Genomic DNA, 25,588 nt, shown 5'->3' on the forward strand with positions numbered 1-25,588 from the left:
TAGTCCCTCAGGAAGTTAACACAGACTCCACCTCTACACACACGCCCGGAAATTGAAAGCAAAGCCTTGAGCAGACATTCCTGTTCCTGTGTTCATAGCAGCCTCTTCACAGCAGCCAAGACATGGAAGCAACCCGAGCGACCGCGGATAGATGAATAAATAAACGAGATGTGGTCTCTACGGGACGGAATAGGCTTGGCCTCATCAAGGGCGGGAATTCTGACACCTGCTATGACACGGACTGAACCTTGCACTCATCGTGCTGAGGGAAAAACGCCGGTCACAGGGGGAAAAATGCTCTCTTCTTCCCAAATAAACCCATTTTTGCTGGTAGAAACCGGCAGTGTTATATTTAAGGTAAACAGGACTAATAACTAAGCACGCCCGCAGGATACGAGATCAACACACAAACACCACGTGCACAGCTGCACACTCCCGACGACCCATTGGAAAGAGAAGTGAAGACACGATCCCATTTACAACTGCCTCAGAAGGAACGAAGGGCCCGGGAGGAAATCTAAGCAGGAGGTGGCAAGCCTGCTCTCTGAGGACAGGGCACTGGGGACAGAAACGGAGGAAGACGCACAGGGACGGAAAGCTACTCTGTGCTCCTGGAGGTGGAGGAATCGATCCTGTGACCACGTCCGTCCTGCCCAGAGCGATCTGCAGATCCGGGGCCATCGCATCGAACTCCCCACGACGCCGTCAGGTACACGGGACGGACACCCCGACCCGCGCGCGGAGACGGGACGGACCCCGCGCGGCCAGAGCGGCGGGAGCGCAAGCACCGCCGGGGCACTTGCTCCCGGACCGCGAACCGCGTAAGGACGCGGCGGGAACCGAGTCGGCGCGGAGCAGGAAAACGGACGCGCGGCCCCGCAGGCCCAGAGCCCGGAGCGGGATGACCCGACGGGCGCGCGCACAGCCCCGCGGGGGACACAGTGTTACCGCGCACGAAGCCGCTCCAGGCCCTTGCCCCGCCGGGTCTCCTGAACACCGACCCCCTCAGCATCCCCGCTCTGGAAGCTCCTCCTCCCCGGGCCTCGCTTTCTCCTCACCTGCTCCTCCCGCGGCGGGTCCTGAGGAGACGGGTTCTTGTGGGCGTGGACGCGGCCCCACGTCCTCCAGAAGCCGCCACAGCGCGGGTCCTGAAGAAGCGGAGCTCCTGTCACGCAAGAGGCGGGCTGAATGCGCGTGCGCGCGCCCGCGTTAGGGAGCGGGGCTCGGGCGCCCCCTGCAGGCAGTGGCGGTAGTGCGGGACAACACTGGGCTCACAGGTCCGTGGAGGCAGCGCCCCCTCCTGGCCGCCCGATAAATCCATGACATTTTGGAAATTGAAACTGAAGCGGAGCTCACTATCCCCCAACTTCGCCAAAAATAGTTACGGAACAATTAATTGGAAACCATATGAAATGAAATGTACACACAAACTTTACAACCTACACCAAAATTCACTGGACCCGCAGATAAATTCAAAATGCAAACAGAAAGAGCAGCTCTTCCTGCCCACAGGTCCTGTCCCTGTGCTTCAATAAAATCACCTTTGTGCACCAAAGACGTTTTCAAGAATTCTTTCTTGGCATGGACTCAGGACTCCGCGAACCCCACTATCACCCCCAAAAACCTCATCATTTATATGGCGCCCATCATGTGGGGCGATGAGTCTTTTCATCTGTACTCTGAGCTGGTGCAAACTTGATGAGTACTCTTTCCTTCCTTTGCCCTCATTTCAGGGCCTTTTGAGACGAATGCTCTTATTGGAACACTTTCATGTCAATCACGCAGGCTGCAATCCCCTCAACAGTGGCTACTCTACGGGGAGAAAAAGCCTGCCTTATGGCTGGAAGTTAAGTACCCTGGCCAGAACGGTAACATTTTTAAGGAACTAAGAATGACTATGAAGCATGACGCCAATAAAGCCCCTTGGAAATGTTGGCCTGATACCTTGCTTACAGAGTTCCCAGGAGCCTTACAAGGTGAGTAAAGAATGTCACTTCCTGGCAGGTGCAGGAACTTTAGGATACTTTGGGGAAATCATGAAGAAGAATCTGCCCAAAGCTTCAGGTTTTGCAGGCAGGTCTGACGGCAAGTACTTGGCTTGGCTTCTGGCCTAGACAGGCTACTAAAATTTCAATCTAGAGGTTCCTTATGAAAGGTTCCAGCAAAGCAAACTTTCAAAGATCTATAGGATCAATCACTAGTCTTGCTGAGCTTATGTAATTAATTAGGCCAAGTCTGAAAACTGGACTTGTTTTACAAATCAATTAGTGTTGATTTGGCTTCCTCTGGAAATGAGGGTTTTTAGAGAAAAAAACCTATGTTTCAATAATGCACCTTCATGGATGTAAAATTCTAGTTCTGATAGTCTACAAATATTGTTTGCCTAAGCTGGACAACTTGAGATAAACTTGAAAAAAAAATTGTCACAATAGCACAGGTATGGACAATCTTCTTGCTTATTATTCTTTGCAGATAGTAACAGGACCCAATGGGTATATGATTGCTTAAACAACTAAAAATGGGATGAACTCCTCCAATGACTGCATATGGAAAGTCTTTTCTCACTGTAGACCTATCAATAGATAGACTATAGTGTTTTGTTTAATTATTCACTTGAGGCCAGGTTAATTGATACATCTCTAAATGAATATGCAAGTCATAGCCTTCCTGACCCTGATCTGACAGTTACCAGAAGCCCACCCCATATAAACCCAAAAGACATGATGTATTTAAAGGCTTGGAAGTCTAATACAGCAGAGGTTTTTAACTCCAAAATGGAAGGTCCCCTTACTGGGTTGTATTATGTACTCCCACTATAGTAAAATTAGGTCATTCTTAATGGATTCACATATCAAGAATTAAACCTGGACCTTCCTCACAGGAATCTAGTATGCAAGCTGACATGCTTTTGTATTCCTGTGAACCAGTGGAAGGCCTCGAATCTCTCTTCAAATGACAGTAATGGACTGAAAGAAAATTACCAAAGGTTTGTTTTTTCTTTTATATTTAGGCTTCTCTTTCTCATAATATGAACCCTATTTTGTTGTCTTTTCCAGTGTCTCCCTGCCTGGTGCCAACACTCCTTCACAGCCATAACTTCTAGAAGATAGCTGATCCTTTCTACTCAAGGAGGTTCATATATGTTGTCTACCTTGGATTGGCTGCCTCTGCCAGTGGTAACTCCTATGTATAAATACCTTCCCCAATTGACCAATATTGGCCCATAGGTAGGGACATCTCTATGCCCTTACTCAGCAGGAAGAAGTTACAGAAGATGAGACCTTCCACCCTCAGCAACCTCAAAGATTTTAAGGGCCAAAACTGTCCAGGGGGGAATGATGTGGGAAACAAAGGCAGAAGGAAATGGCAGATAAAAGTAAATTTCGCTATAACCTGCAGCCCATTGGCAAATACTTGAGGAAGGTTTCTCCAGGAACTCCCTACTGTCTCAATGCTAATGATTTGCTTAGGGGGAAAGACAATATTAGCTTGACAATAGCTAGTCCTCCAATATCCAGTGAGTCTTCTTTAGCATATGAAAATCTCACTAGAGGGGCACCTGGGTGGGTCAGGCTCAGGCCCTGACCGCTCAGAGCCTGGAGCCCCCTTCAGATTCTGTATCTCCCCCCTCTCTCTGCCCCTCCCATGCTCATGATCTGTCTCTATCTGTGTCTTAATAATAAATAAACGTTAAGAAAAACAGAAAAGAAAATCTCACTGGAGACTCCCCCTGGACTTTATCTCCCCTGCCTCCATAGTATATATGACCAGTCTTTCCTCATGGTCCCAGGGCAGCTCTCCTTGTCCACGGGTTCTGTCCGCATGCTTTAATAAAATCACCTTTTTGCATAAATAAATAAATTGAATTAAATTAAGTTAAATGCAAACACAAGGGGCGCCTGGGTGGCTCAGCGGGTTAAATGTCTAACTCTTGATTTCCGCTCAAGTTGTGATCTGTGAGATTGGTCCCACATTGGGCTCTGTGCAGATAGCACCAATCTCTCAAAATAAATAAACATCAAAAAAATAATAATAATAAAACACACAAAGACCAATCCAAAAAAGAAAAAAAATGATAACATGGACTTTATAAAATTAAAACTTGTATTCTGATAAATCTTGTTCAAAGAACCAAAAGACAAGCCACACAGACTGGGAGAAAATATTTGCAAACCACGTATCTGATAAGGAATCTGTATTCAGAATGTAACCTGATCCTAAATCCTAGCTCTCAAGGTCTTCTAGTTCTAGGTTGGAACCCACAAACTCTAGTTATTAAGTCTAGTGCTCTCCCTAATGAGTCCTCTGGACAACTGGGTTCTCCTTGGATTTTCCACCGCCCCAGCCCAAACACTTTAACCATTGTCTCCAATGACTCAAGGCTCACCCTTGAAACAGGGTGATATCGGGGGGGGGGGGGGGGGGGGGGGGGGGGGGGGAACACCAGATGCCGAATAGAAGCGAGGCAAGATTTTATTCACGTATTCACGGCCGGGCCAAACCTGATCTCCTGATCTTAAGGAGAAAAGTGCAAAGAATGGCCCCACACAAAGGCAGCAGTGGGCTTATATGGATTTTAGCAAGTCAGAATACATCATTATTTGGCTAACCAATTACCAATTACTAGCTGCAGGGAGCAGCTAGTTTCATTGCTCTCTGCCACCTGTTCACATAGTGCCTTCTGAGCCCCAGGCCTGCAGATGCCTCTGTGGGCTACCCGGCCACATACCTGAGCTAGCACCAAGGAGTATGGAGAGCTGAGTTTTCTGACCTCTGACTTGGTCTCCTACTGTGGAAAATGACCAAGGTATAGCAAGGGAATCCACAGGTGGGGAGCTGCCACAGGAAACAAATGTCTATCTAGCACAAGGAGAAATATCTAAGCCTCTGAATGAAGGCAGTATTGGTAGGGTTGTGGTTAAGGGAACAGAATGGAGGCCCCAAGCAGTATGGTCAGCTGGACCTGGTATCTCATAAGATGGCAGGAGAGGGTCAGAAGGACCAACTAGGTGATTCCCCAAGTGAATAAATCAAGAGCAAACCACCCACATCTGGAAAGAGAAGGTATACATAGGTAAAATTCCTGAACATTTTTCTGGAAGCAGATGGTTTTTCTCTAGATGAGAGGCCTAATTCGAATCCCCTGCTGACACTTATGTGCCTCTAAATATGCAACTGGTTCTGTAAACAGCACCTTCCCTGGTACCCAGGGTGGGATTAGAGGCAGGTTTCCAAATAAAAGCTTATTAATTCCCCAAACTCTACTGTTTATGTTTTGATAAAAAGAGGTTTAAAATATACATACTTTGGGTGCCTGGGTGGCTCAGTCACTTGAGTGTGAGACTCTTGATTTAATTACAGCTCACCATCCCAGGGCTGAGTTCTGTGCTTAGATTCTCTCTCTTTTATTCTGCCCCTCTCCCCTGTGCATCTCTCTCTCTCTCTCTCTCTCTCTCTCTCTCTCTCTCTGTCTCAAATAAAAAACAAAATTAGAAGTAGCAAAAATAATTTTTTAATTAATTAAAAAGTAAAATAAAATATTCACACGTATCTGCTTTGTTGGTGAAAATATTCCTGCAAAATTGTACCTAATTTACTTTTGTTAGTGAGTAGTGCTGATCCTTACACACACTAGGGATTTTACTGAGTTGTGACTATTGGATTCTGGAGGGTTCACTCTTTTAGAAAAAGAATGTTTAGCTCTCATGCTCCAAGGTTCTAAGAGCAGAAGGGAGCTTCATTCCTATCTTGGAGATTCTAAGATATGTTTAATAAGATAAACCATCTTTAATAAGATAATCTTTAATAAGATAAACCATCAAGTTTTCTGCTTCACTAGGATTCACAAGACTCACTTTCAAGTTATATGGGGGGTTCGGGTTTATTACAGCAAGGGGATGAGTGCAAAGCAACAGGAAGAATTTATGCATCTGGCGGGGCCCAGAGAGACCAAGCACAAGCTTCTAAGCTCTTTCCTGTTCAGGGACACTCAAGATGTGTTTTGTCTCTAACAATAAACTACAGAAACATATGTGAAATGGATTTCCCAGGGAAATCCATCTGAGTCTCAGGGTCCAGGGATTTTATGGAGGAGGGCTGGTCACATAGGCACATCGGCTCCAATCAGTCATGGTAAATGAAACTCAGGACCCCAACAATGAAATCAAGTGCACATCATCAATCTTGATGTTTGTGCAAAGCAATTCTGACAAGCTGATGTGTCATGGCCCACTGCTCCAGATGTACAAAACAAAATCATCAACAGTTAGCATGAAGAACTTTCCCAAGGTCACATTCCCAGGAATTGAGCCAGTCATGATTTCAGGCTCCCTTGGAGATGTGCAAAGACTGAGCAACCAGACCTGCTGTGTTAGCTCTTTCTTCACAATTCATGCCCTGACCCTGGGTCAGGGGTCAGCAAAGTGGTAATAATTATTTGGTCCTTTTGATTTTTTTCTTTTCTCTTCTTTCTTTTTCTCTTTCTTTCTTTCATTTGTTCATTCATTCTTTCTTTCTTTTGTAATCTTTTTCTTTCTGTAAACTCATAGAAATTTGTCCTTATTTTGGGTGTCATTAAATGCCACCATAGTCGAGATATTTTGTTCTTTTTTTTGTCTTTTCTTTTTTTTTTTTAGAGAGGGAGTGAGCAAGTAGGGGAGAGGGGCAGACAGAGGGAGAGGGAAAGGGAGAGAGGGAGAGGGAGAGGGAGAGAAGGAAAGAGAGAGACAGAGAGAGAGAGAGAGAGAGAGAGAGAGAGTGAATCCCAAGCAAGCTCCATGCCCAGTGCAGAGCCCTATGTGGAGCTCGATCCCAGACCCCTGGATCATGACCTGAACTAAAATCAAGAGTCAGACTCTCAACCAACTGAGCCATCCAGATGCCCCTATTTTGTTATTTTCTTATTTGTTGTTTATCCCATTTGTTGAGGTTTGTTTCTGTTTTGTTTTGTTTTTTACAGAATTGTATTTTTGTATCTGCTATATCTACTTGGTTCTTCTTTATAAATTTTATGTTTGCTTTATGTTGCCATGTCCTCCTTTATCTTTTTTCAGATGTTATTACACATACTTAGAACCTGAACTACCTGAGGCTTTATGTGCCTTCTTTACACAGCTCTGTTCTCCAGATGCTCAGGTACTTTCCTCCCGAGCTGCTGGGGGCTGGCAGCCTGCACTGCTGTAGCTCATGACTCTGTTTGCAGATGTCTCAGTCTGCTCAGGTTGCCATAACAGAATACCAGACCACCTGGCTTAAAACAGCAGAAATTTATTTTCTCAAGGTCCTGGAGGATGGAAGTCTGAGACTGAGGGCTGGCTGGTGGGGTGCTGGGGAGAGCTCTCTTCCTGGCTTACAGATGGCCACCCTTTCACTGTGTCCTCACATGGAGGTGGGAAGGAGGGAGAGAGGAGGGGGACTCTCAGGTGTCTCTATTTATGATGGCACTAACCCCATCTCAATGGCCTTACTCTCATGGCCTTCTGTAAATCTAATTATCTCCCAATGGCCCCATCTCCAAATACCATTTATTGGGAGTAGGGCTTCAGTAGGGCATGGAGTGCCCCTGGGCACAACCTAGACTGGGCCTCTGTGGACCTCCCCCTGAGCCTTGCTCCCTTCCATGAGCTTCAGTGTAGGACAAGAGGCAGGGCAGGAGTGTGGGCACAGACCACCTGCTCCATCCACATTGTTTGTTGCCTGCGTGCCACCTCCACTGGGCATCAAGATGACTCGAAATGGCCCACCTTCCATGGACACTGGGAGGCACTACTGCTTCTCTGTCCTGGGTAGTAAAGGGGTCTGTGCAGTTGTCGGGGCAGGAAAGGCTCATGGTTGGGCTCCTTCTGACCTAGACAAGGTCGGCCTCAGGACCTCTCTGTTTGACACAGGCCAGCTGCCTCCTCCCAGCACAGTTACCTGCTGCCCACGGTGTCCTGGTTTCCATGGTGGTGGTTCAATCCACACCCTTCCTGTTGTGCTGCTCCCCAGCCTCAGCATGAGGCCAGAACCTTCCCTCTTCCCATTTCTTCCAGAGGCCGCATGAGGATCTGGGCTTCTGGCAGGTCATGAGACAAAGACTCCAGAAAACTTGCAAATTCTTCAAAAGAGCTCTCCATTCAATCAAAGAAATCACACAAAATCTATTCCGAAGGTTGTCATTTGAAATATTACCATCCAGGGCAACTAACCTCAAGCAATACAATCTACTTTACAAGATAAGGCATTATACAAATTAAAAATGACTTTCTGAAAATTACGTATACTTTTTAAATCTGGATTGCTTAGAAGATTCTTTTGTTACAGATGATACTTCAGTGGTTACAGAAAACAGAACGGATTATATATAGTTAAAAACTTCATGCATCTGGACTAAGAAGAAAAATACTGTTGTCTGGGAGCACGACAGGTGCTGCATCAGTGGCGCCCTTGGACTCTCCCTTAATGCTCAGACTTTGCCTGCCTGTGAGGACAGCAGGCAGGTGCTTCTTCATCTTTTCTTCCTGGTCAGCTGCCAGCCCAGATGGTCTCTCCGCAGCCTCAGCCCTAGCTGCACGTTAGGGTCTCTGGGATGGGGGCCAGAGGTCAGTATGTAGTAAAAGTTGCCCCCAGGTGATACTGATGTGCAGCTGAAGACAGAATGTCCCCTCATACATCCTTACAGTGAAGTAAGGGATTCAGCAGTTATTATCTGTAGAGAAGAACAGGTATGATAAAATCTAAAATCCATAAAATAAAAAAGAGTATTTTAACAAATGGAATGTGGGTTTGCCCTGCTTTTCTCCTGGGGAAGGAAGCCTCTGTTGTTTTCCACTTCATGCTCACTCTTCTGAATTCAACAAAGGTCTCCAGACAGAAGAATGCTTCCCGCCTAGTGCTGGGTTAGGGATGCCCTACCCCCACCCCAGAATTCTGAGTCAGCTTCTGGAGCAGAGCCCACAAATCTGCATTCCTGACTGCTCCTGTTGCTTAAACTGCTGGTCTGTGGAACACACTCTGAGTAGCAAAGCGCTAGATGGCACCACAGCCCAGAAAATGAAGTGCTGCTCCATCAATAAATGGCAAAATCTCCACACCGCAAAACCCTTCATCCTCTAGGCAGGATCCCCCAAGACAAGACCATCATCCCAGAACCTGATGTTGCTCCTCCAGTGCTTCCAGAGTTGGGGCTGCTACTTTAATGTGCTCAAGTGCCCATTTTCCCCAAGTTCTAAGGAATCAACAGCACTGGTGAGAATATCAGAGTATCAGCCGTATAGCCATAGAATTTTCAAAACTCAAAATTTGTTAAACTGCAAAATGTCAATGTACCAAGCCTACTAAGAAGCAGTTCCAAGGGAACATGGTTTTCCAGACTCTCTGTCTTTCTCTCCAACTCTCTCTCTCTCTCTCTGTCTTTCCATCTCTGTCTCCATCTCTCTCTGTCTCTGTCTCTCTGATTATCTCTCTCTGTCTCTGTCTGTCTCTCTCTGTCTTTCTCCTCCCCTTCTCTGGCTCTCTCTGTGTGTCTCTGCCTGTGTCTGTCTCTCTTTCCCTCCCTCATTGTTGGTAATTTCAGTATCCACAAGCTGCTCCTTCCTACACCCTGGCTTCAGGGGGCTTGGATTTGCTCAGCCCCAACCATCTTGCTGATCAACCCTTCTCAGCCCCCAATACCTCTGGGGTACTCTACACCTTGCCTTGACCAATGACTGCCCTCCATCATTTAGTTTCAATCATGGAACTCCAAGACCCCTGGCATTCAAACTCCAACCCTCTGGCCTCTCGGCCCTCCACCTCTGCCCTACCTCCTGTGCTATCCATAGATTTGGGCCCATCGCTGGAGGCATCTCCACCCATTCTGTCCACAACCAACAAACTGCAGTATTCCTGGAGTTGTCCCTGTCAAAGTCACAATGACCTCCTCCTTGTCAATTCTGGCCTCTGGAGCTCAATGTTCTGGTTCCTCCACCCTTAGCCCAAGCCATGGAGGGGCCCCTCACTCTTACAGTCTTCACAAAATCCTGGTTAGACCTTTAACTGGAAAGTCTTTGGTGCACCCCTTTATACAGCCTAAGATGGCACATCCTCTCCACTCTCTTGGCCCCAAAGAGCCACAGCCCCAGGACAGACCTCTGGTTCCTGCAACCCCCGTCAGCCACTCCTGTCTGTGAGGTCCACCAGAGGGCCCCCAAAAGAAGAAAAGTGCCTCTACAGTGCAGACCAGCCCTCTGAGTCCCAACCTCCAGGGACTTCAAACTCAGCTGCAGCCATTGTGACCAGATGTGTGTATATGAGAGGCATGTGCTGCAGAGAGCAGCCACAAAGCTGCAGCTGCAACACTTGGGACTGCCCTCCCCAGACACCTCCCCTGAGATGCTCAAGAGAACATGTGCACAAGGGACACCAAGGATCTGCAGCCAATGTTGCCAGTCCAGGGCTTCACAGCCAGTGAAAGTTACTCCTGCTCCTGCCTACCCAGGGTGGCCCAGGTCCTTTGGTGGGCCTTCAGTGCTGCCCCTCCAACCTATGCAGTCACAAAGCCACTGGTACTTTCTGGGGGAGCCCACACATGTCGAGTGGCCCCAGGATGTAAGTTTGTCCCTCTCCTAGCACCTGCACACTGCCCAGCATAAAAGCACTCATGCAATATCTATTTAATGAAAAACGGAGGACCTGGGACATTTTCCTGGATAAGTGTCTGTGGAAGAACAGGTCCTAGGAGCTTGAGAGCCACCCCCATGGCTCAGCTTCCTGCAACCTCCTACAGAATAACCTCCCATTGCCCCTACCCGCATGTGGACCCAGACAATAGGAGCCTTTCCTTTGCATTAAGGCACAGCATCCAACAAAGACAGAGTCCAAGAAAAGATGAGGTTTGGAAGGGGCTCCTCAACTCAACTACCGCATCCAGAGCTTGGGAGATTGGACTACAGGCAGATACAATCCCCCCTCCAGCCATGGCCTTTCTCTGCCCCAAACCTTGGTCCCACACAACCTTCCAAGCATCCTCACCCATTCAGCTCTATCCATCCCATGTGGGATTCCCCAGCCCATCTCTACAACATGGCATGATGAACAAGCATCTCCCTGTACCCCCACTCACATCCCAAAACCCTCCTCTAGATGCCTTCAGTGAGTGTAAAGCCCAAGCAGTACCGAAAATGGCTTGAAAGCACAGGGAAAGGGGACTAGCCTGGCTTTTTACTGTGGCCAGGGATGAGCCACGGTGAGAGTTCCTGCTGTGGGCAGGGACTTTCTTGGTTTGGATCTTCCACCTGCCAAAGGAGGGAACACTGAGCTGTCTCACCAGCTTGCCCAGACATGGGACAGAAGAAAAGAGGGAGGTGAGACTGGAACACTTTCAGCAGTCCAACATCAAAAACTTTTGCAATTAAGAGTCAGACTCTTAATTACAAAATCTTTTATCACCCCTTGGTTTAGGGGACAGAAAGGGATGCCATGTGATCAGACAGCCATTGAAAATTGGCAAGTTTCAGCCACATTCATATAAATATTGCTCCCTCCACTGCTCACCCTGAGGAGGTCACTCCCCTCAGGGCTGACCATCTGACCTGCTGTCAGGGACTCACCCCTCAGTGCCCTTCCTTAAGTCCCGCCCTTCTCACCAATGTCCAGGCACCTCCTCTCCAACGACAGGGTCTGGAGCATTGTGACTGCAGTGACAAGTGCTGGAAGCAAGAGAAACTAACTCTACCAAAGCAAATGGGGATTTAGTGAGGAAATGAGGGCCATTCCTCACTGCGTTGAGGGTAGAAATAGACACTTGGTTAAGATGGAGTCCAGGCTGCTTCAAGAATTGTGGGTACCACCATCACACCCTCTCACCACTGCCTTTGGTCCCTGGGTGTGTCTGCTCAAGATCTGAGTTCCAGGAAGAGAGAAACTGATTGGTCTAGGTTAGGTAGTGTGCCTGCTCCTTAATTCAACGGCTGTGACCAGTGGGCTGGGGTCCTCATACTGGCCCAAACCCTAGGCCTACCACTGAGACAAGGATGGGGAAATTACTATAACCAACATTGCAGGCACCATCCTCAGAAAGGGTATGTGAGGAAAATGAGGTTCGGAGAAGTTAAGTAAAATGCCCGAGGTCACACAATGAGGAAGTGGTGATACATTATTCCTTTATGTATTACTGAATCAATTTGCAGGTATTTTTGTTGAGGATTTTTCTGTCTATGTTCATGGGGGGATACTGATTTGCAATTTTCTGTTCTTATGATATCCTTGTTTAGTTTGGTATCAGTGTTATCCTGGGCTCATAAAATGATCTGAAAAGTATTCCCTCCTTTATTTTCTAAAAGATTTTGTGTAACATTGATTTTAAATCTGCCTTAGGTTTTTAAATTTTTCTTTATTTTATTTTGAGAAATAGAGAGCATGTGAGCAGGGGGGAGGGGGCAGAGGTAAAGAGAGAATCCTAAGCAGGCTCCATGCTCAGCACTGAGCCCAACATGGGGCTCAATCCTATGACCCTGGGATCATGACCTGAGCTGAAATCAAGAGTTGGACACTCAACCAACTGAGCTACCCATGTGCCCCAATTATTCTTTCGGTTTTTGATAGATTTTACCAAATGAAACCAGTTATGCCTGGAGTCTTCTTAGTGGGAAAGTTATAAATTCCACTTTTTTATTGTAATTTTGAAATAATCACAAACTTAGAGAAAATCTAGACATGCATTTGTGAGAAAGCTGCTAAACTGAAACCTCATCACCCCTGAATATTTTGACACATATTTCCCAGAAACAAGAACTTTTTCCTACACAACTGTGGTGCATCCATGAAAATCAGGAGTTGCCATGGATGTAGAGCTGACACCTAATCCTCAGAATACACTCGAGTCTCATCCAACATCCCAGGAACCTTGCAAAGTGAAAGGGGCCCCTCAACATTCCTGCTGCACTCAGTGTCTTGTCACCAGTTCCTGGGGACTTTCCAGGATCACAGGCCAGTTGTTTGTGGAACATGGAAGGTCCCTCATCTGGATCGTCTGACATGTCCTCATGATAGGTTAAGGTTCTCCTTCCATGACAAACATCCTTAGGTGGTGCTGTGCCTGTGTCCTAGCAGGAGGCATGCAGCTTCTCCTTGTACCACTGACAATCACCCACTGAAGCTGGGGTCTCCGGGGGTGTCCATCATAATACTCTTTCTCTTCTGAAATTACTAAGCATTTTGGGGGGGGATACTTTCAAACTATGTAAATATCCCCTTCCTCAGAGAATTGTCAATGTAATCACTTATGTAATTATACCTGAATGCTGTTACAGCTTCCTATTTTACTCAGTGCATTACAGTCTGTTATCTCACTGTTTATTTTGATGCTCAGACTATTCCAGACTTGAACAATAGGATGCCACCCAGGCTGGCTCCTGTGTCTCTGTGACATGTCTCCAGTCACTCTGTGAGCACCTCCTTGCTTTTTGCACTAGATGTTCCAAGGTTTACCTTGTAATTTCCCTTATATGGCCCTGGAATCATCCACCTCTCCAGAGAGCTCTGGTTTCTTGGATGAAAGCTGTTTTTAGAAGTTAGGATCTGGGCTCGTTGTTATTGGATGTTATAGTTAGGTACTTTCTAGCTACTATCTATCTATCTATCTATCTATCTATCCTTTATTATACACCTTATTATACCTTACTGTAACAGTACACCCCATTACTAGTTTCTACCTTAATACTGTTGTGGCCAGAGCACACAGAGTGGCTCACTTCTCCACAGAATCATGGCCTAGATTTCCGGTTTCTGTCTCCCCAGGTGGTGGAACTCACTGCTTATCATCTGCATCTGATCAGCTTCATTCTGCTCAACTTCTCAGTGCCTGAAAGAGTGAGCACTTTGAGAGGAAACAGCAGGAAGTCAGACTCTCTTCAGGGAGTCTCCTTGGGATTCAGATCCTCCAATTATTTGTTTCCTAAAGCATTCTAATTTAAACTATTAATATGACAAGTACAACAAAAGAGCAAATGAGGGAGTTTATAGTTTGACAGTTGATGATGGTTCATATCAGAGGAAAGCCAGCCACTTGTGGGCACAGGTTTAGGAAATTTCTCCAGACTCAGACACTATGTCCTTTTCATGTTGAGAGGAGCAAAGGAGCTAAAGTGCTGCAAGTTCTGTCTTTGTTTCCTTCAGATGCCTCCTTCTATCTCTGTTCCTTGGCTCCACTACAGGCAGGTTCTACATTCCTCCTGCCTGGGTCACTTTTAGCCAAAAACTCCAGGTTGAGTAGCTTTACCAAGCACCAAGGGTCAAATGCCACAAACTTGCATCAATTTTTCCAAAAAAAGGGAAGAAGAGGAACACTCCCAACTCAGTATCTGAGCTAGCATAACCTTGATACAAAAGCTGGACAGAGACAGTAAATAAAAGGAAAATTAAAGCCTAGTGTATAATTGCTAAGCAAAATATTATAAAATTAAACCTAACAATGTAAAATGCTATCAAAATATAAAACAATATTAAAGGATAGTACAATGTGATAAAATGGACTTATTCTAGAAAAGCAAGATTGGTTTAGTATCCAAAAATCTACTTAAGTAGGGGCAGCTGGGTGGCACAGTCAGTTAAGTGTCCAACTCTTGATTTCAGTTCAGGTCATGATCTCATAATTCATGAGTTCCAGCCCCACATTGGGCTCTGCACTGATGGTGCAGAGCCTGCTTGGGATTTCTCTCCCCTCTCTCTGTCCCTTCCCTGCTTGCTCTCTCTCTCTCAAAATAAATTAACTTAAAAAAAATTTTTTTTCATCAACTTAAGTAATTAACCATATCAACAGAACAAACAGAAATAACCCATATGATCATTTCAGTGGAGGCAGAAGTATCATTGTATAAAATTAAAAATCCATTCATAATAAAAAGAAAAAATTTTTGGCAAACTATATGAATAGAAGGAAAATGATTTAATCTTTTAATGTATCTTCAAAACAGTTATGCCAAACATCAGGCTTCATGGTGAAGTCATAAAATCTTTCTCCTGGAGACTGGAAGCAAAATATAAATAGCCATTTGCACTGAATGTTGTGCTGGAGATGCCACCCAGGCAATAAGGCAAGAAAAAGAAAGGAACTAGATAAAATTGTCATTAGTTATTGATTACATGATATGAACACTAAAAAAATCCAAAGAAGTCTGTAAGTAACTATTATGATTAATTATCAAAGTGCAGCACCTGTGTGGCTGTCAGTTAGGCATCCAACTTCAGCTCAGGTCATGGTCTCACAGTTCATGAGATCGAGCCCCACATCTGGCTCGCTACTTTTAGCGTGGAGCCTGCTTCTGATCTTCTGTCTCCCTCTCTCTCTGCCCCTTCCCTGCTGGCTCTCTCTCTCTCTCAAAAATAAATAAACATTTTAAAATGCAAAATCAAACACTTAGGAAAAAGCCTAATGAAATATGTGCAAGAAAAAAAAAACATACAACATTATTGAGAGACTTAAAGAAGACCCAGACCAAAAAAAAAAAATTATTACTTGTCCATGGATTGGAAGACTCTATTACAAAATGTTAATTCTGCCCCCAACTTATCTATAGAATCTAAGCAATCCCATTCAAAATTCCAGCAGGTATTGTGGAAGTCAACAAGTTATTTCTGAAATGTATATGGAAATACAAGACTAAAATAGCAAATACAATCTAAAAAAAGAGTAAAAAAGAATATTTACATTACCAGACATTAAGACTAATAAAACCTACAATAACACAGACAGATGATATGGGCATAAGAATACACAGGGGCACAAGAGTGGCTCAGTCAGTTGACGGTCTGACTTCAGCTCAGGTCATGATCTCACAGTGCATGAGTCTGAGCCCCACATCAGGCTCTGTGCTGATAGCTCAGAGCCTGGAGCCTGCTTCAGATTCTGTGTCTCTGGCTCTCTCTCTCTGCCCCTCCCCTGTTCATATTCTCTCTCTCTCTCTCTCTCTCTCTCTCTCTCTCTCTCTCTCTCTCTCAAAATAAACATTAAAAATAAATTTTTAAAAAAGAATAAACAAAGAGATCAATGAAACAGAATAGTGTTCACTGAGCACAACCACTTCGGAAAATTATTTAGCAGAATCAGGTAAAACTTATCATATGGAGATTCTACCACCCCATAAGTCCTCCCTCTCCTGGGCAAGTAACCGTGGCAGGTGGAATGATGGCACCCCAAAGATGGCCACATGCCAATCCCCACAATCTGAGCATATATTGCTCTACATGCAAAAGAGAATTAAGGTTACAGATAGAATTAAAGTTACCTAATAAGTTGACCTTTAAACAGAGAAATTATCTGGGATTATTCAAGTGGCCCCAATCTAATGAGATAAATCCATGGAGAAGGAAGGCAAAAGAGTCTGTGAGAAGGACTGGACTCACCACTGCTGGCACTGAATATGGAGGAAGAGGCCATAAACCAAGACATGTGAGTAGCCTCTAGAAGCTAGGAATGGCCCTCAGCTTATAACCAGCATAAAAATGGGGACCTCCGTCCTATAACTACAAGGAGCTGAATCCTGCCAAAAACCAAAATGAACAGGAAACAGCTTGTCCCCTGGAGTTGTTCTTTCCCCAGAAAGAAATGCAGTCCTGCTGACACCTTGAGTTTATCCTGGTAAGACCTATGCGAAACTGCTGACCCCTTGCAGAACTGTAAGAGAATTTGTGTTGTTCCAACCCACCAAGTAATTTGTAATTTGTCACTACAGCAACTGAGAATTAATACAACAGAGCAAACAGGAAACATGAAATATCCAACTACAGTCCATGCCTTGGCTCCTGAGTGTGCATGCATGTGTGTGTAACTGGTAATTTCCCTAACTGGTAATTCCAAAGATGACCACTCTTAACATAATGCAACAATCCTTCTTTCAATCATAAAAGCACTCCTCCTCTCCCCTTGGGAGATGGCTCAGGACTGGGCCCAAGCAGTTGATTCTGCAGCAAGCCAAGGACCTAGAGGCGCTGTCTGTGCATCCTGGAAGGTACAAATGTGGAGTTTCCTGATCTTGCAGCCTCTGGGTTCCAAAGACTTAACAGTTAACCAGATACCTAACCTAATCAATGAGGGAAAATAGAATAATCAGAGTAAAAACTTTCTTTCACAAAAGGGAATGTAAATCCAGTAATCAGTGATCTGAGTAACACAGTATGTCCCTTTGGGTATGGAGGAAGTTAGGGACAGATCAGTGGACACCTTGCCTGGCTGGGTTCTGCCTGGGTGGAAGATTTGTTTCTGTTCCCTTCTGTTCTCTATGGCCCAGCCTGAGAGGGGTGTTGGGAAGGGTTATAGCCCGGGGACAACATTCTGAGGGTGGAGGTAACCATCCTGGAGGTGGCCTTGGGGAACAGTAAGAGGCCACTGCGCCAGGGCACTTTTTGCTGACACAATCTCAAACACTATTTTGATGCCAATTGATTTGTTTCCTCTAAGTCCTGCCATGACTACTGCCCCTGTCTCTATGACTCTAGTCAGTGGCTTCTGATCCAGCCTCCTCTCTGCCTCCAAGCAGTGGGAACAAAGAACTGAGGTAGCCAGGCAGCCCCAACCCAGTCCAGAACCCTGCTCAGGCCCCAGACCACAACCACATCCAGATGTATGGCAGATGCGGAGGTACAGAGGCAGGTGAGAACCTTTGTCAGGAGCGGGCACAGCAAGAGTGGTTTAGGAGGGTCCAGGATCCTTCCTATCCCCCAGGCTATCACATCCCAGTTCCCAGAATACCACAGATTGTCAGTCCCCGCTCTAACTCTGCCTTAGTACAAAGAATTCCACTTTTGCAATTCAAGAAAGTAGGCAATTGCTGGATTGTAAAGGGGCCCTGGTACCCTGGCCCCAGGCAGAGTCCATCTCTTAAATCTCAGGATGCTTTTCCACTTGACAGCTTTCTGCTGTCAAGTCAGCAGGACTGAAACCAAATGGGTTGGCCTTGTACTGCCTCACCAGCAGTCTTGATAAATAGCCAACACTATTTACCTAATAACACTATTCTGGTATCTAACTAATATCTAACAACATTGGCTCCTCCACCAAGAGTCCTAGGCCCCAAGACCCAGTGCCCTTGCTGAGTGATGAACACAGCATAATTCAATCATAAAATGAAACACACATCCTGGTTCTTTTAGGAAACCTACCAACGTCTCTTATCTAATAATTATTACTAAGTTTTCCTTGTTATGAAGTCTAAAGAAAGGGGCTTGGTTTGATACATTATCTGGTCATCTGTTTTCAAGAAACACCAGACAGGGAAATTAGGCAAGAGCATCTGAACTCAAGTGGTTTCTAAGAATGAAGATTCCACTGAATCAGGAAGCAGAAGTTTTAAAAGTCTTTTCTGAGGAAAGATTGTAAAGGACTTAGAGACTTCTTTTTCAGCACCCCACACATTAGAAGTAAGGAGGGTTCCATGTGCTGATCTCTGGACCTGCAGCCAGATCTCTGGACCTTTCCAGACTTTGTTGGGACTGGCCTTTCCTCTCACCTGGGAGGAGAGGGAAGAAGGACTTTATTTATTTGGGGGTCTTCAGCTATGGCTGTGGAGGGACTGCACGGTCAAGGCTGGTCCTGAGGAGACTGAGACCCCTTTCCTGCCAACCTTCATCTCCTCCAGCCCCTCCACAAATGCCTCCCACTGCAGTTAAGAGTTTGCTGAGGTGGTTTTGGAAAACTTGAGTGCTGTTTTGAAGTCTGCAACAGCCTGGCTGCATGGTGCTCTCAAGACTGGGGCTCGGTGTTTCTGCCTCCACTACTCTAATCAACTTCATAAAATTCAAAGTAGGAATCTGATGCTGATAGGAAAATACTTAGATTCTCATTATGCTTTCTGAAGAATCCAGAGTCACTAATGTGTTCTATGACTGTTTTTTTTTTAATTTTTTTTAATGTTTATTTATTTTTGAGACAGAGAGAGAGAGAGCATGAACGTGGGAGAGTCAGAGAGAGGGAGATACGGAATCTGAAACAGGCTACAGGCTCTGAGCTGTCAGCAGAGCCCGATGCCGGGCCCGAACTCACCGACCGCGAAATCATGACCTGAGCTGAAGTCGGCCGCATAACCGACTGAGCCACCCAGGCGCCCCAATTACTGGGTTTTTTTTTTAAGTGTCCTGGATTAGTTGCCATTTTATGGACACTGAAAGAAAACAAAAGCACTTCTTGTTCAGCATCCCCATGCCGAAGTGAGTGGTTTGAAGTCCTGAGGTCCCGGTAATGACCTAAAGGAAGGCAAGGAAGCTCCCCCTGGGATAGCCACACCTCACCTGTCACCTGTTACCTGTCACCCCTGCATGTGGGAACGCTGGGAGGCATTTCCATTACTTACTTAATACCAGGCCCACAAAAACAACGCAATCATATCACACACACACACACACACACACACACACACACTCACACACACACACACACACACACACTCACACACGCACACACACACACGCAGCCGGTAGAATGAAGTGTAATGACCCCTGGGCACAGACTTATGCAGAGGTTGGATGTCAGCCGGTAGCCACTGCTGTTCTGGAATAAACCTTCCTTGGCAGGCTCCTCTGGCCGCGGCATGAGCGTCGGGGCGGCCCGGCCGGGAGGGTTCCTCTGTCCGCAGCGACCACAGGTTCAAAGGGGCTCCTGGTTCAGTTCCGAGTCTTTCGCGCCCCCGCGACACGTCTCTCCTTGGGGAACCCCCTCCCAGGGAGCGCGTTCCCTGGCGCCCAACCGCGCATCGAAGGAGCCCGTTGGGGGTCCTGCTTTCTCGAGCGGAAGACCTGCAGAGCGGAGGCGCAGCGCGTGGGGACTAGGCCCTCTCCCGACTCGTGCCGGGGGCTCGTTCGCAGACGAGAGCGCTCTCCCTGCGGCTGGTGTCGCGGACTTGCCACTGGCGAGTGCCATACGCACCTGCAGACGAGGAAGCCCGCGTTTGTCTGCGCTGAGGGCCCCTAGAGGGAAACCGGCCAATCGCGCGCCGCGGGCCCTCGTACCGGGAGGCGGACAGCCCTCGCCCCCGACCCCCGGGGCGCGCGCTCCAGTCCTGGAAACGGGTCGGGACGCACCCAGCAGGCAGCCTTCCGGGCGGGGGCGCCTCTTTCCTGGCGCTGGGCGGCGACGCCCCGGGTCCGCGCCCCTTTGTGCGGCCGCCGGCGGGCACCATGCTGTCCATCGGGGGCAGGTACGCGGGGAAGAAGAGGAAAAAGCCGGCGCGGAGGAGGTACTAGGGCACAGGGGGCGCGGGCGGCGGGTGTGGGTCCCATGCCAACCGCACCCTGAGCTCCGCGGGATCCGACGCCGAGAGTACCGGCCTGGGGAGGGTGGAATGCGACGTCAAGATCCCCCAGTCCCACCCCAGAAGTGTCTCTGGGGGTCTTGCTCAGGTCTGGGGGCGGAGGGCGCTGACTGAACGAGCTCTTCGGGAAGGGCGCGCGGGGTCTCCCGGACCAGGGCGCGCCCGGGAAAGGGTCTCCCGGGTCCACAATCCCGGGACCAGGGCGCGCACGCCGGCAAGGGAAGGGGTCCGGAGTCACGGCGGGAGGTTGGAAGGGAGAGACCTTGCGTGGATGGGTGACTTCCACACTTCACCCCCATTTACCGACGGGATGCCAAGGCCCTGAGCACGTTCCCGACGCGGCAGGGTCCCTTCCACGTTCCTGGCGGGAGAGATCTGTGTGGCCCCTGGAGCTGGGCAGACGTTCCTGAGGACAATAAATCACAAGCCTGTGGAGAGGACACTCCTTGGGCAGCGTCCTTGGACCAGATACCCCAGGGTCTGCGCGCGTCCCGGAGCGGCTGGGGCGGGGCCCTGGGGCCTGACCACACCTGGCAGCGAGGGCCTGGCGACAACGCGCCCTCAAAGCACATCCCCAGGGACGCAGAGACCCTCCTTCCACCCCCACCCCCACCCCACCCCCATTGGCGCAAGGGAACCAGCTCCTGGAGGCGGGTCTGTGAGAAATTTCCAAAACCTCTCAAAATATCAATTCTAATTCCATGTCGTTTTAAAATGCATAAAATGCCGTGGTAGATGTGAAGTACAAAAGGGCAAATAGCCCTTGATACCAGTGATAGGAAATGCTCAGAACAGGTAAATCCAAAAGTAGATCGGAGGTGGCAAGGGGGTGGGAGAGGGGAAGTGACTTAAGGGTTAGGGGTTTCTCTCAAGGTGCTGAAAAAGTTCTGGACCTGGGGAGTGGTGATGGCGATACAACATCCTGAAGGTGCTTAATGCCACTGAACGGTACACTTTAAAAATGGTTACATTGGTAAAAATTTATGGTGTTTGCATTTTACACAATAAAAAATATACACACCATGAAACTTCTCAGTAGGGGCATAGCTCAGAAACAAGTTCATCATAAGTTATTTGTCCAGGGCAGTGAAACCAGCCATCACTGGTTAATTGAAAAAAAAAAATGTTAAAATGGGGGGAGGCATCCCTAAATGTATTACATATACTGTACATTTTTTTAATTTCACATTTTTATTTAAATTCTAGTTAACTAACATTAACTTGGTAAGCTTGGTTTCCAGTGTAGAATTTAGCAATTCATCACTTACATATAACACCCAGTGTTCATCACAAGTACCCTCCTAACTACCTATCACCCATTTAGCCCAACCCCCACTCACCTCCCTCCATCAACCCTCAGTTTGTTCTCTATCATCAAGAGTCTCTTATGGTTTCCTTCTCTCTCTCTCTGTCTCTCTCTCTCTCTCTTTTCCCTTCCCTGTGTTCATCTGTTATGTTTCTTAAATTCCACATATGAGTGAAATCATATGGTATTTGTCTTTCTCTAACTGACTTATTTCACTTAGCATAATACACTCTAGCTCCATCCACGATGTTGCAAATGGCAAGATTTCATTCTTTTTGACGGCTGAGTAATATTCCATTGTGTATGTATACCACATCTGATTTATCCATTCATCAGTTGATGGACACTTGGGCTCTTTCTATAGTGTGGCTATTATTGATAATGCTGCTGAAAACATTGGGGTGCATGTGCCCCTTTGAATCAGTATTTTTGTGTGTTTGTTTTTTTATCCTTTGGGTGCAATTGCTGGGATGGGATGGAGGGTAGTTCTATTTTTAACTTTTTGAGGAACCTCCATACTGTTTTCCCGAGTGGCTGCACCAGTTTCCATTCCCACCAGCAGTGCACGAGGGTTCCCCTTTCTCCACATCCTTGCCAACATCTGTTTTTTCCTGAGTTGTTAATTGTAGCCATTCTGACAGGTGTGAAGTAGTATCTCATTGTGGTTTCGATTTGTATTTCCCTGATCATGAGTGATATTGAGAAGCTTTTCATGTATCTGTTAGCCATCTGAATGTCTTCTTTTGGAAAAATGTCTGTTCATGTCTTCTGCCCATTTCTTCACTGGATTCTTTGTTTTTGGGTGCTGAGTTTGATAAGTTCTTTATAGATTTTGGATACTAAGACTTTATCAGATATTTCATTTGCAAATATCTTCTCCCATTCTCTAGGCTGCCTATTATTTTTGTTGTTTCCTTCGCTGTGCAGAATATTTTTATCTTGATGAAGTCCCAGTAGTTCATTTTTGCTGTTGTTTCCCTTGCCTTCAGTGACATGTCTAGCATGAAGTTGCTGCAACCAAGGTCAAAGAGTTGCCGCCTATTTCTTCTCTAGGATTTTGGTGGTTTCCTGTCTCACATTTAGGTCTTCCATTCATTTCACAAATTTTTTTGTGTGTGTGGTGTAAGAAAGTGGTCCATTCTGTATGTTGCTGTCCAGTTTTCCCAACACCATTTGTTGAAGACACTGTCTTTTTTCCATTGGATATTCTTTCCTGTTTTGTCAAAGATGAGTTGGCCATATAGTTGTAGATCCATTTCTGGGTTTTTTATTCTATTCCATTGATGTATGTGTCTTTTTGTGTGTGTGTGTGCTGGTACCATGTTATCTTGTTGGCTACAGCTTTGTAATATAGCTTGAAGTCTGGAATCATGATGCCTCCAGCTTTGCTTTTCTTTATCAGGATTACTTTGGCTATTCAGGGTCTTTTGTGGTTCCATACAAATTTTAGAACTGTTTGTTCTAGCAATGTGAAAAATGCTGTTGGTATTTTAACAGAGATTGCCTTAAATGTGTAGATTGCTTTGGATAGTATAGACATTTTAACAATGTTTGTTCATCCAATCCATGAGCATAGAATATTTTCTTTCATAAGTGTTCTATAGTTTTCAGAGTACAGATCTTTTACCTCTTTGGTTGGTTTTATTCCTAAGTATCTTATGGTTTCTGGTACAATTATAAATTGGATCAGTTCCTTGATTTCTTTTTCTAATGCTTCATGATTGGTGTATAGAAATGAAACAGATTTATGTACATTGATTTTATGTCCTGAAACTTTGTTGAATTCATGTATCAGTTCTAGCAATGTTTTGATGGTGTCTTTTGGGTTTATACAAAGAGTATCATATCATCCTCAAAGAGTGAAAGTTCGACTTCCTCCTTGCCGATTTGGATGCCTTTTATTCATTTTTGTTGTCTGATTACTGTAGTAATTTTTGTTAGTCTGATTACACACAGACTAACATCGTTAGCAAACCACAAAAAACTGGCACAAGTTTTCAAAACCTCTGGGATGCAGCAAAGGCAGTCATAAGAGGAAACTATATAGCAATCCACACCTTCCTAAAGAAGGAAGAAAGGTCTCAGATACACAACCTAATCTTACACCTTAAAGAGCTGGAAAGTGAACAGCAAATAACACCCAAAACCAGCAGCAGACAGGAAATAATAAAGATCAGAGCAGAAATTAATGCTATCAAAACCAAAAACACAGTAGAACAGATCAATGAAACCAGAAGCTGGTTCTTTGAAAGAATTAACAAAATTGGTAAACCACTGGCCAGTTTGATCAAAAAGGAAAAGGAAAGGACTCAAGTAAATAGAATCAAGAATTAAAGAGGAGAGATCACAACCAACGCAGCAGAAATAAAAACAATAATAGGAGAATATTAGAGCAATTATATGCCAATAAGATGGGCATTCTGGAAGAAATGGACAAATTCCTAGAAACATACACTACCAAAACTGAAACAGGAAGAAACAGAAAATTTGAACAGACCCATAACCAGTAAGGAAATCGAATTAATAATCAAAAATCTCCCCAAAACAAGAGTCCAGGGTCAGATGGCTTTCAAGGGGAATTCTACCAAACATTTAAGGAAGAGTTAACACCTATTCTCTTGAAGGTGTTCCAAAAAGTAGAAATGGAAGGAAAACTTCCAAACTCTTTCTATGAAGCCAACATTACCTTGATTCCAAAACCAGACAGAGACCCCACTAAAAAGGAGAACTACAGACCAATTTCCCTGATGAACATGGATGCAAAAATCCTCAACAAGATATTAGCCAACCAGATCCAACAATACATTTTAAAAAGTATGCACCATGACCAAGTGGGATTTATACCTGGGATGCAGGGCTGGTTCAATATCCACAAAACAATCAGTGTGATTCATCACATCAATAAAGAAAGGACAAGAACCACATGATCTTCTCAATAGATGCAGAGAAAGCATTTGACAAAATACAGCATCGTTTCTTGATAAAAACCCTCAAGAAAGTAGGGATAGAAGGATCATACCTGGAGATCATAAAAGCCATATATGAATGACCAAACGCTAGTATCATCCTCAATGGGGAAAAACTGAGAGCTTTCCTCCTAAGGTCAGGAACAAGACAGGGATGTCCACTCTTGCCACTGTTATTCAACATAGTATTGGAAGTCTTAGCCTCTGCAATCAGACAACACAAAGAAATAAAAGGCATCCAAATCAGCCAGGAGGAGGTAAAACTTTCACTCATCGCAGATGACACAATACTCTATATGGAAAACCCTAAAGATCCCACCAAAAAACTGCTAGAACGATTCATGAATTCAGCAAAGTTGCAGGACATAAATTCAATGTACAGAAATCGGTTGCATTCCTATACACCAACAATGAAGCAACAGAAAGAGAAATCAAGGAATTGGTCCCATTTACAATTGCACCAAAAACCATAAAATATCTAGGAATAAATCTAACCAAAGAGGTGAAAAACCTATACACTGAAAACTATAGGAAGCTTATGAAAGAAATTGAAGAAGACACAAAAAAAATCGAAAAACATTCCATGCTCCTGGACAGGAAGAACAAATATTGTTAAAATGTCAATACTACCCAAAGCAATCTACATATTCAATGCAATCCCTATCAAAATAATGCCAGCATTTTTCACAGAGCTACAACAAACAATCCTAAAATTTGTATGGAACCAGAAAAGACCCCAAATAGCCAAAGCAATCTTGAAAAAGAAAACAAAAGCACGAGGCATCACAATCCCGGACTTCAATCTATACTACAAAGCTGTAATCATCAAGACAGTATGGTACCGACACAAAAACAGATACTCAGATCAACGGAACAGAATAGAGAACCCAGAAATTAACCCACAAACGTATGGCCAACTAATGTTTAACAAAGCAGGAAAGAATATCCAATGGAATAAAGACAGTCTCTTCAGCAAGTGGTGCTGGGGAAACTGTACAGCGACATGCAGAAGAATGAACGTGGACCACTTTCTTACACCATACACAAAAATGAACTCA

General features: G+C 45.5%; 2 protein-coding genes and 1 long non-coding RNA gene across 4 annotated transcripts in view; 2 read left to right on the plus strand and 1 right to left on the minus strand.

The window, feature by feature from the left end:
- LOC123379814 (MAP7 domain-containing protein 1-like) overlaps positions 1–3,603 on the plus strand; it is a 4,635-nt gene extending 1,032 nt beyond the window's left edge. The window contains exons 2-3 of the mRNA XM_045036446.1: positions 366–1,976; positions 3,057–3,603. Coding sequence (XP_044892381.1) covers positions 366–1,213 — 848 coding nt within the window. The 3' untranslated portion in view covers positions 1,214–1,976; positions 3,057–3,603. The remainder of the gene's footprint in view (positions 1–365; positions 1,977–3,056) is intronic.
- A 4,515-nt stretch (positions 3,604–8,118) lies between these two features.
- Positions 8,119–19,583, minus strand: LOC111562359. Its single transcript, XR_006584695.1, has 2 exons — positions 19,445–19,583; positions 8,119–8,686 (listed from the first exon to the last, which is right to left on the minus strand). It is a non-coding gene; the product is annotated as an uncharacterized LOC111562359 (long non-coding RNA).
- Positions 19,533–25,588, plus strand: part of LOC101101073 (aryl hydrocarbon receptor-like) — a 65,866-nt gene continuing 59,810 nt past the window's right edge. Inside the window, exon 1 of one of the 2 annotated variants that reach the window (XM_019839246.3) lies at positions 19,533–20,183. In XM_019839246.3, the coding sequence (XP_019694805.1) occupies positions 20,125–20,183 (59 nt within the window). In that variant the 5' untranslated portion in view covers positions 19,533–20,124. The remainder of the gene's footprint in view (positions 20,184–25,588) is intronic. The other variant, XM_023238575.2, reaches the window with a different exon arrangement.

This window comes from Felis catus, chromosome C2 (genome assembly GCF_018350175.1).
Source record: "Felis catus isolate Fca126 chromosome C2, F.catus_Fca126_mat1.0, whole genome shotgun sequence".
Lineage (NCBI taxonomy): Eukaryota > Metazoa > Chordata > Mammalia > Carnivora > Felidae > Felis > Felis catus.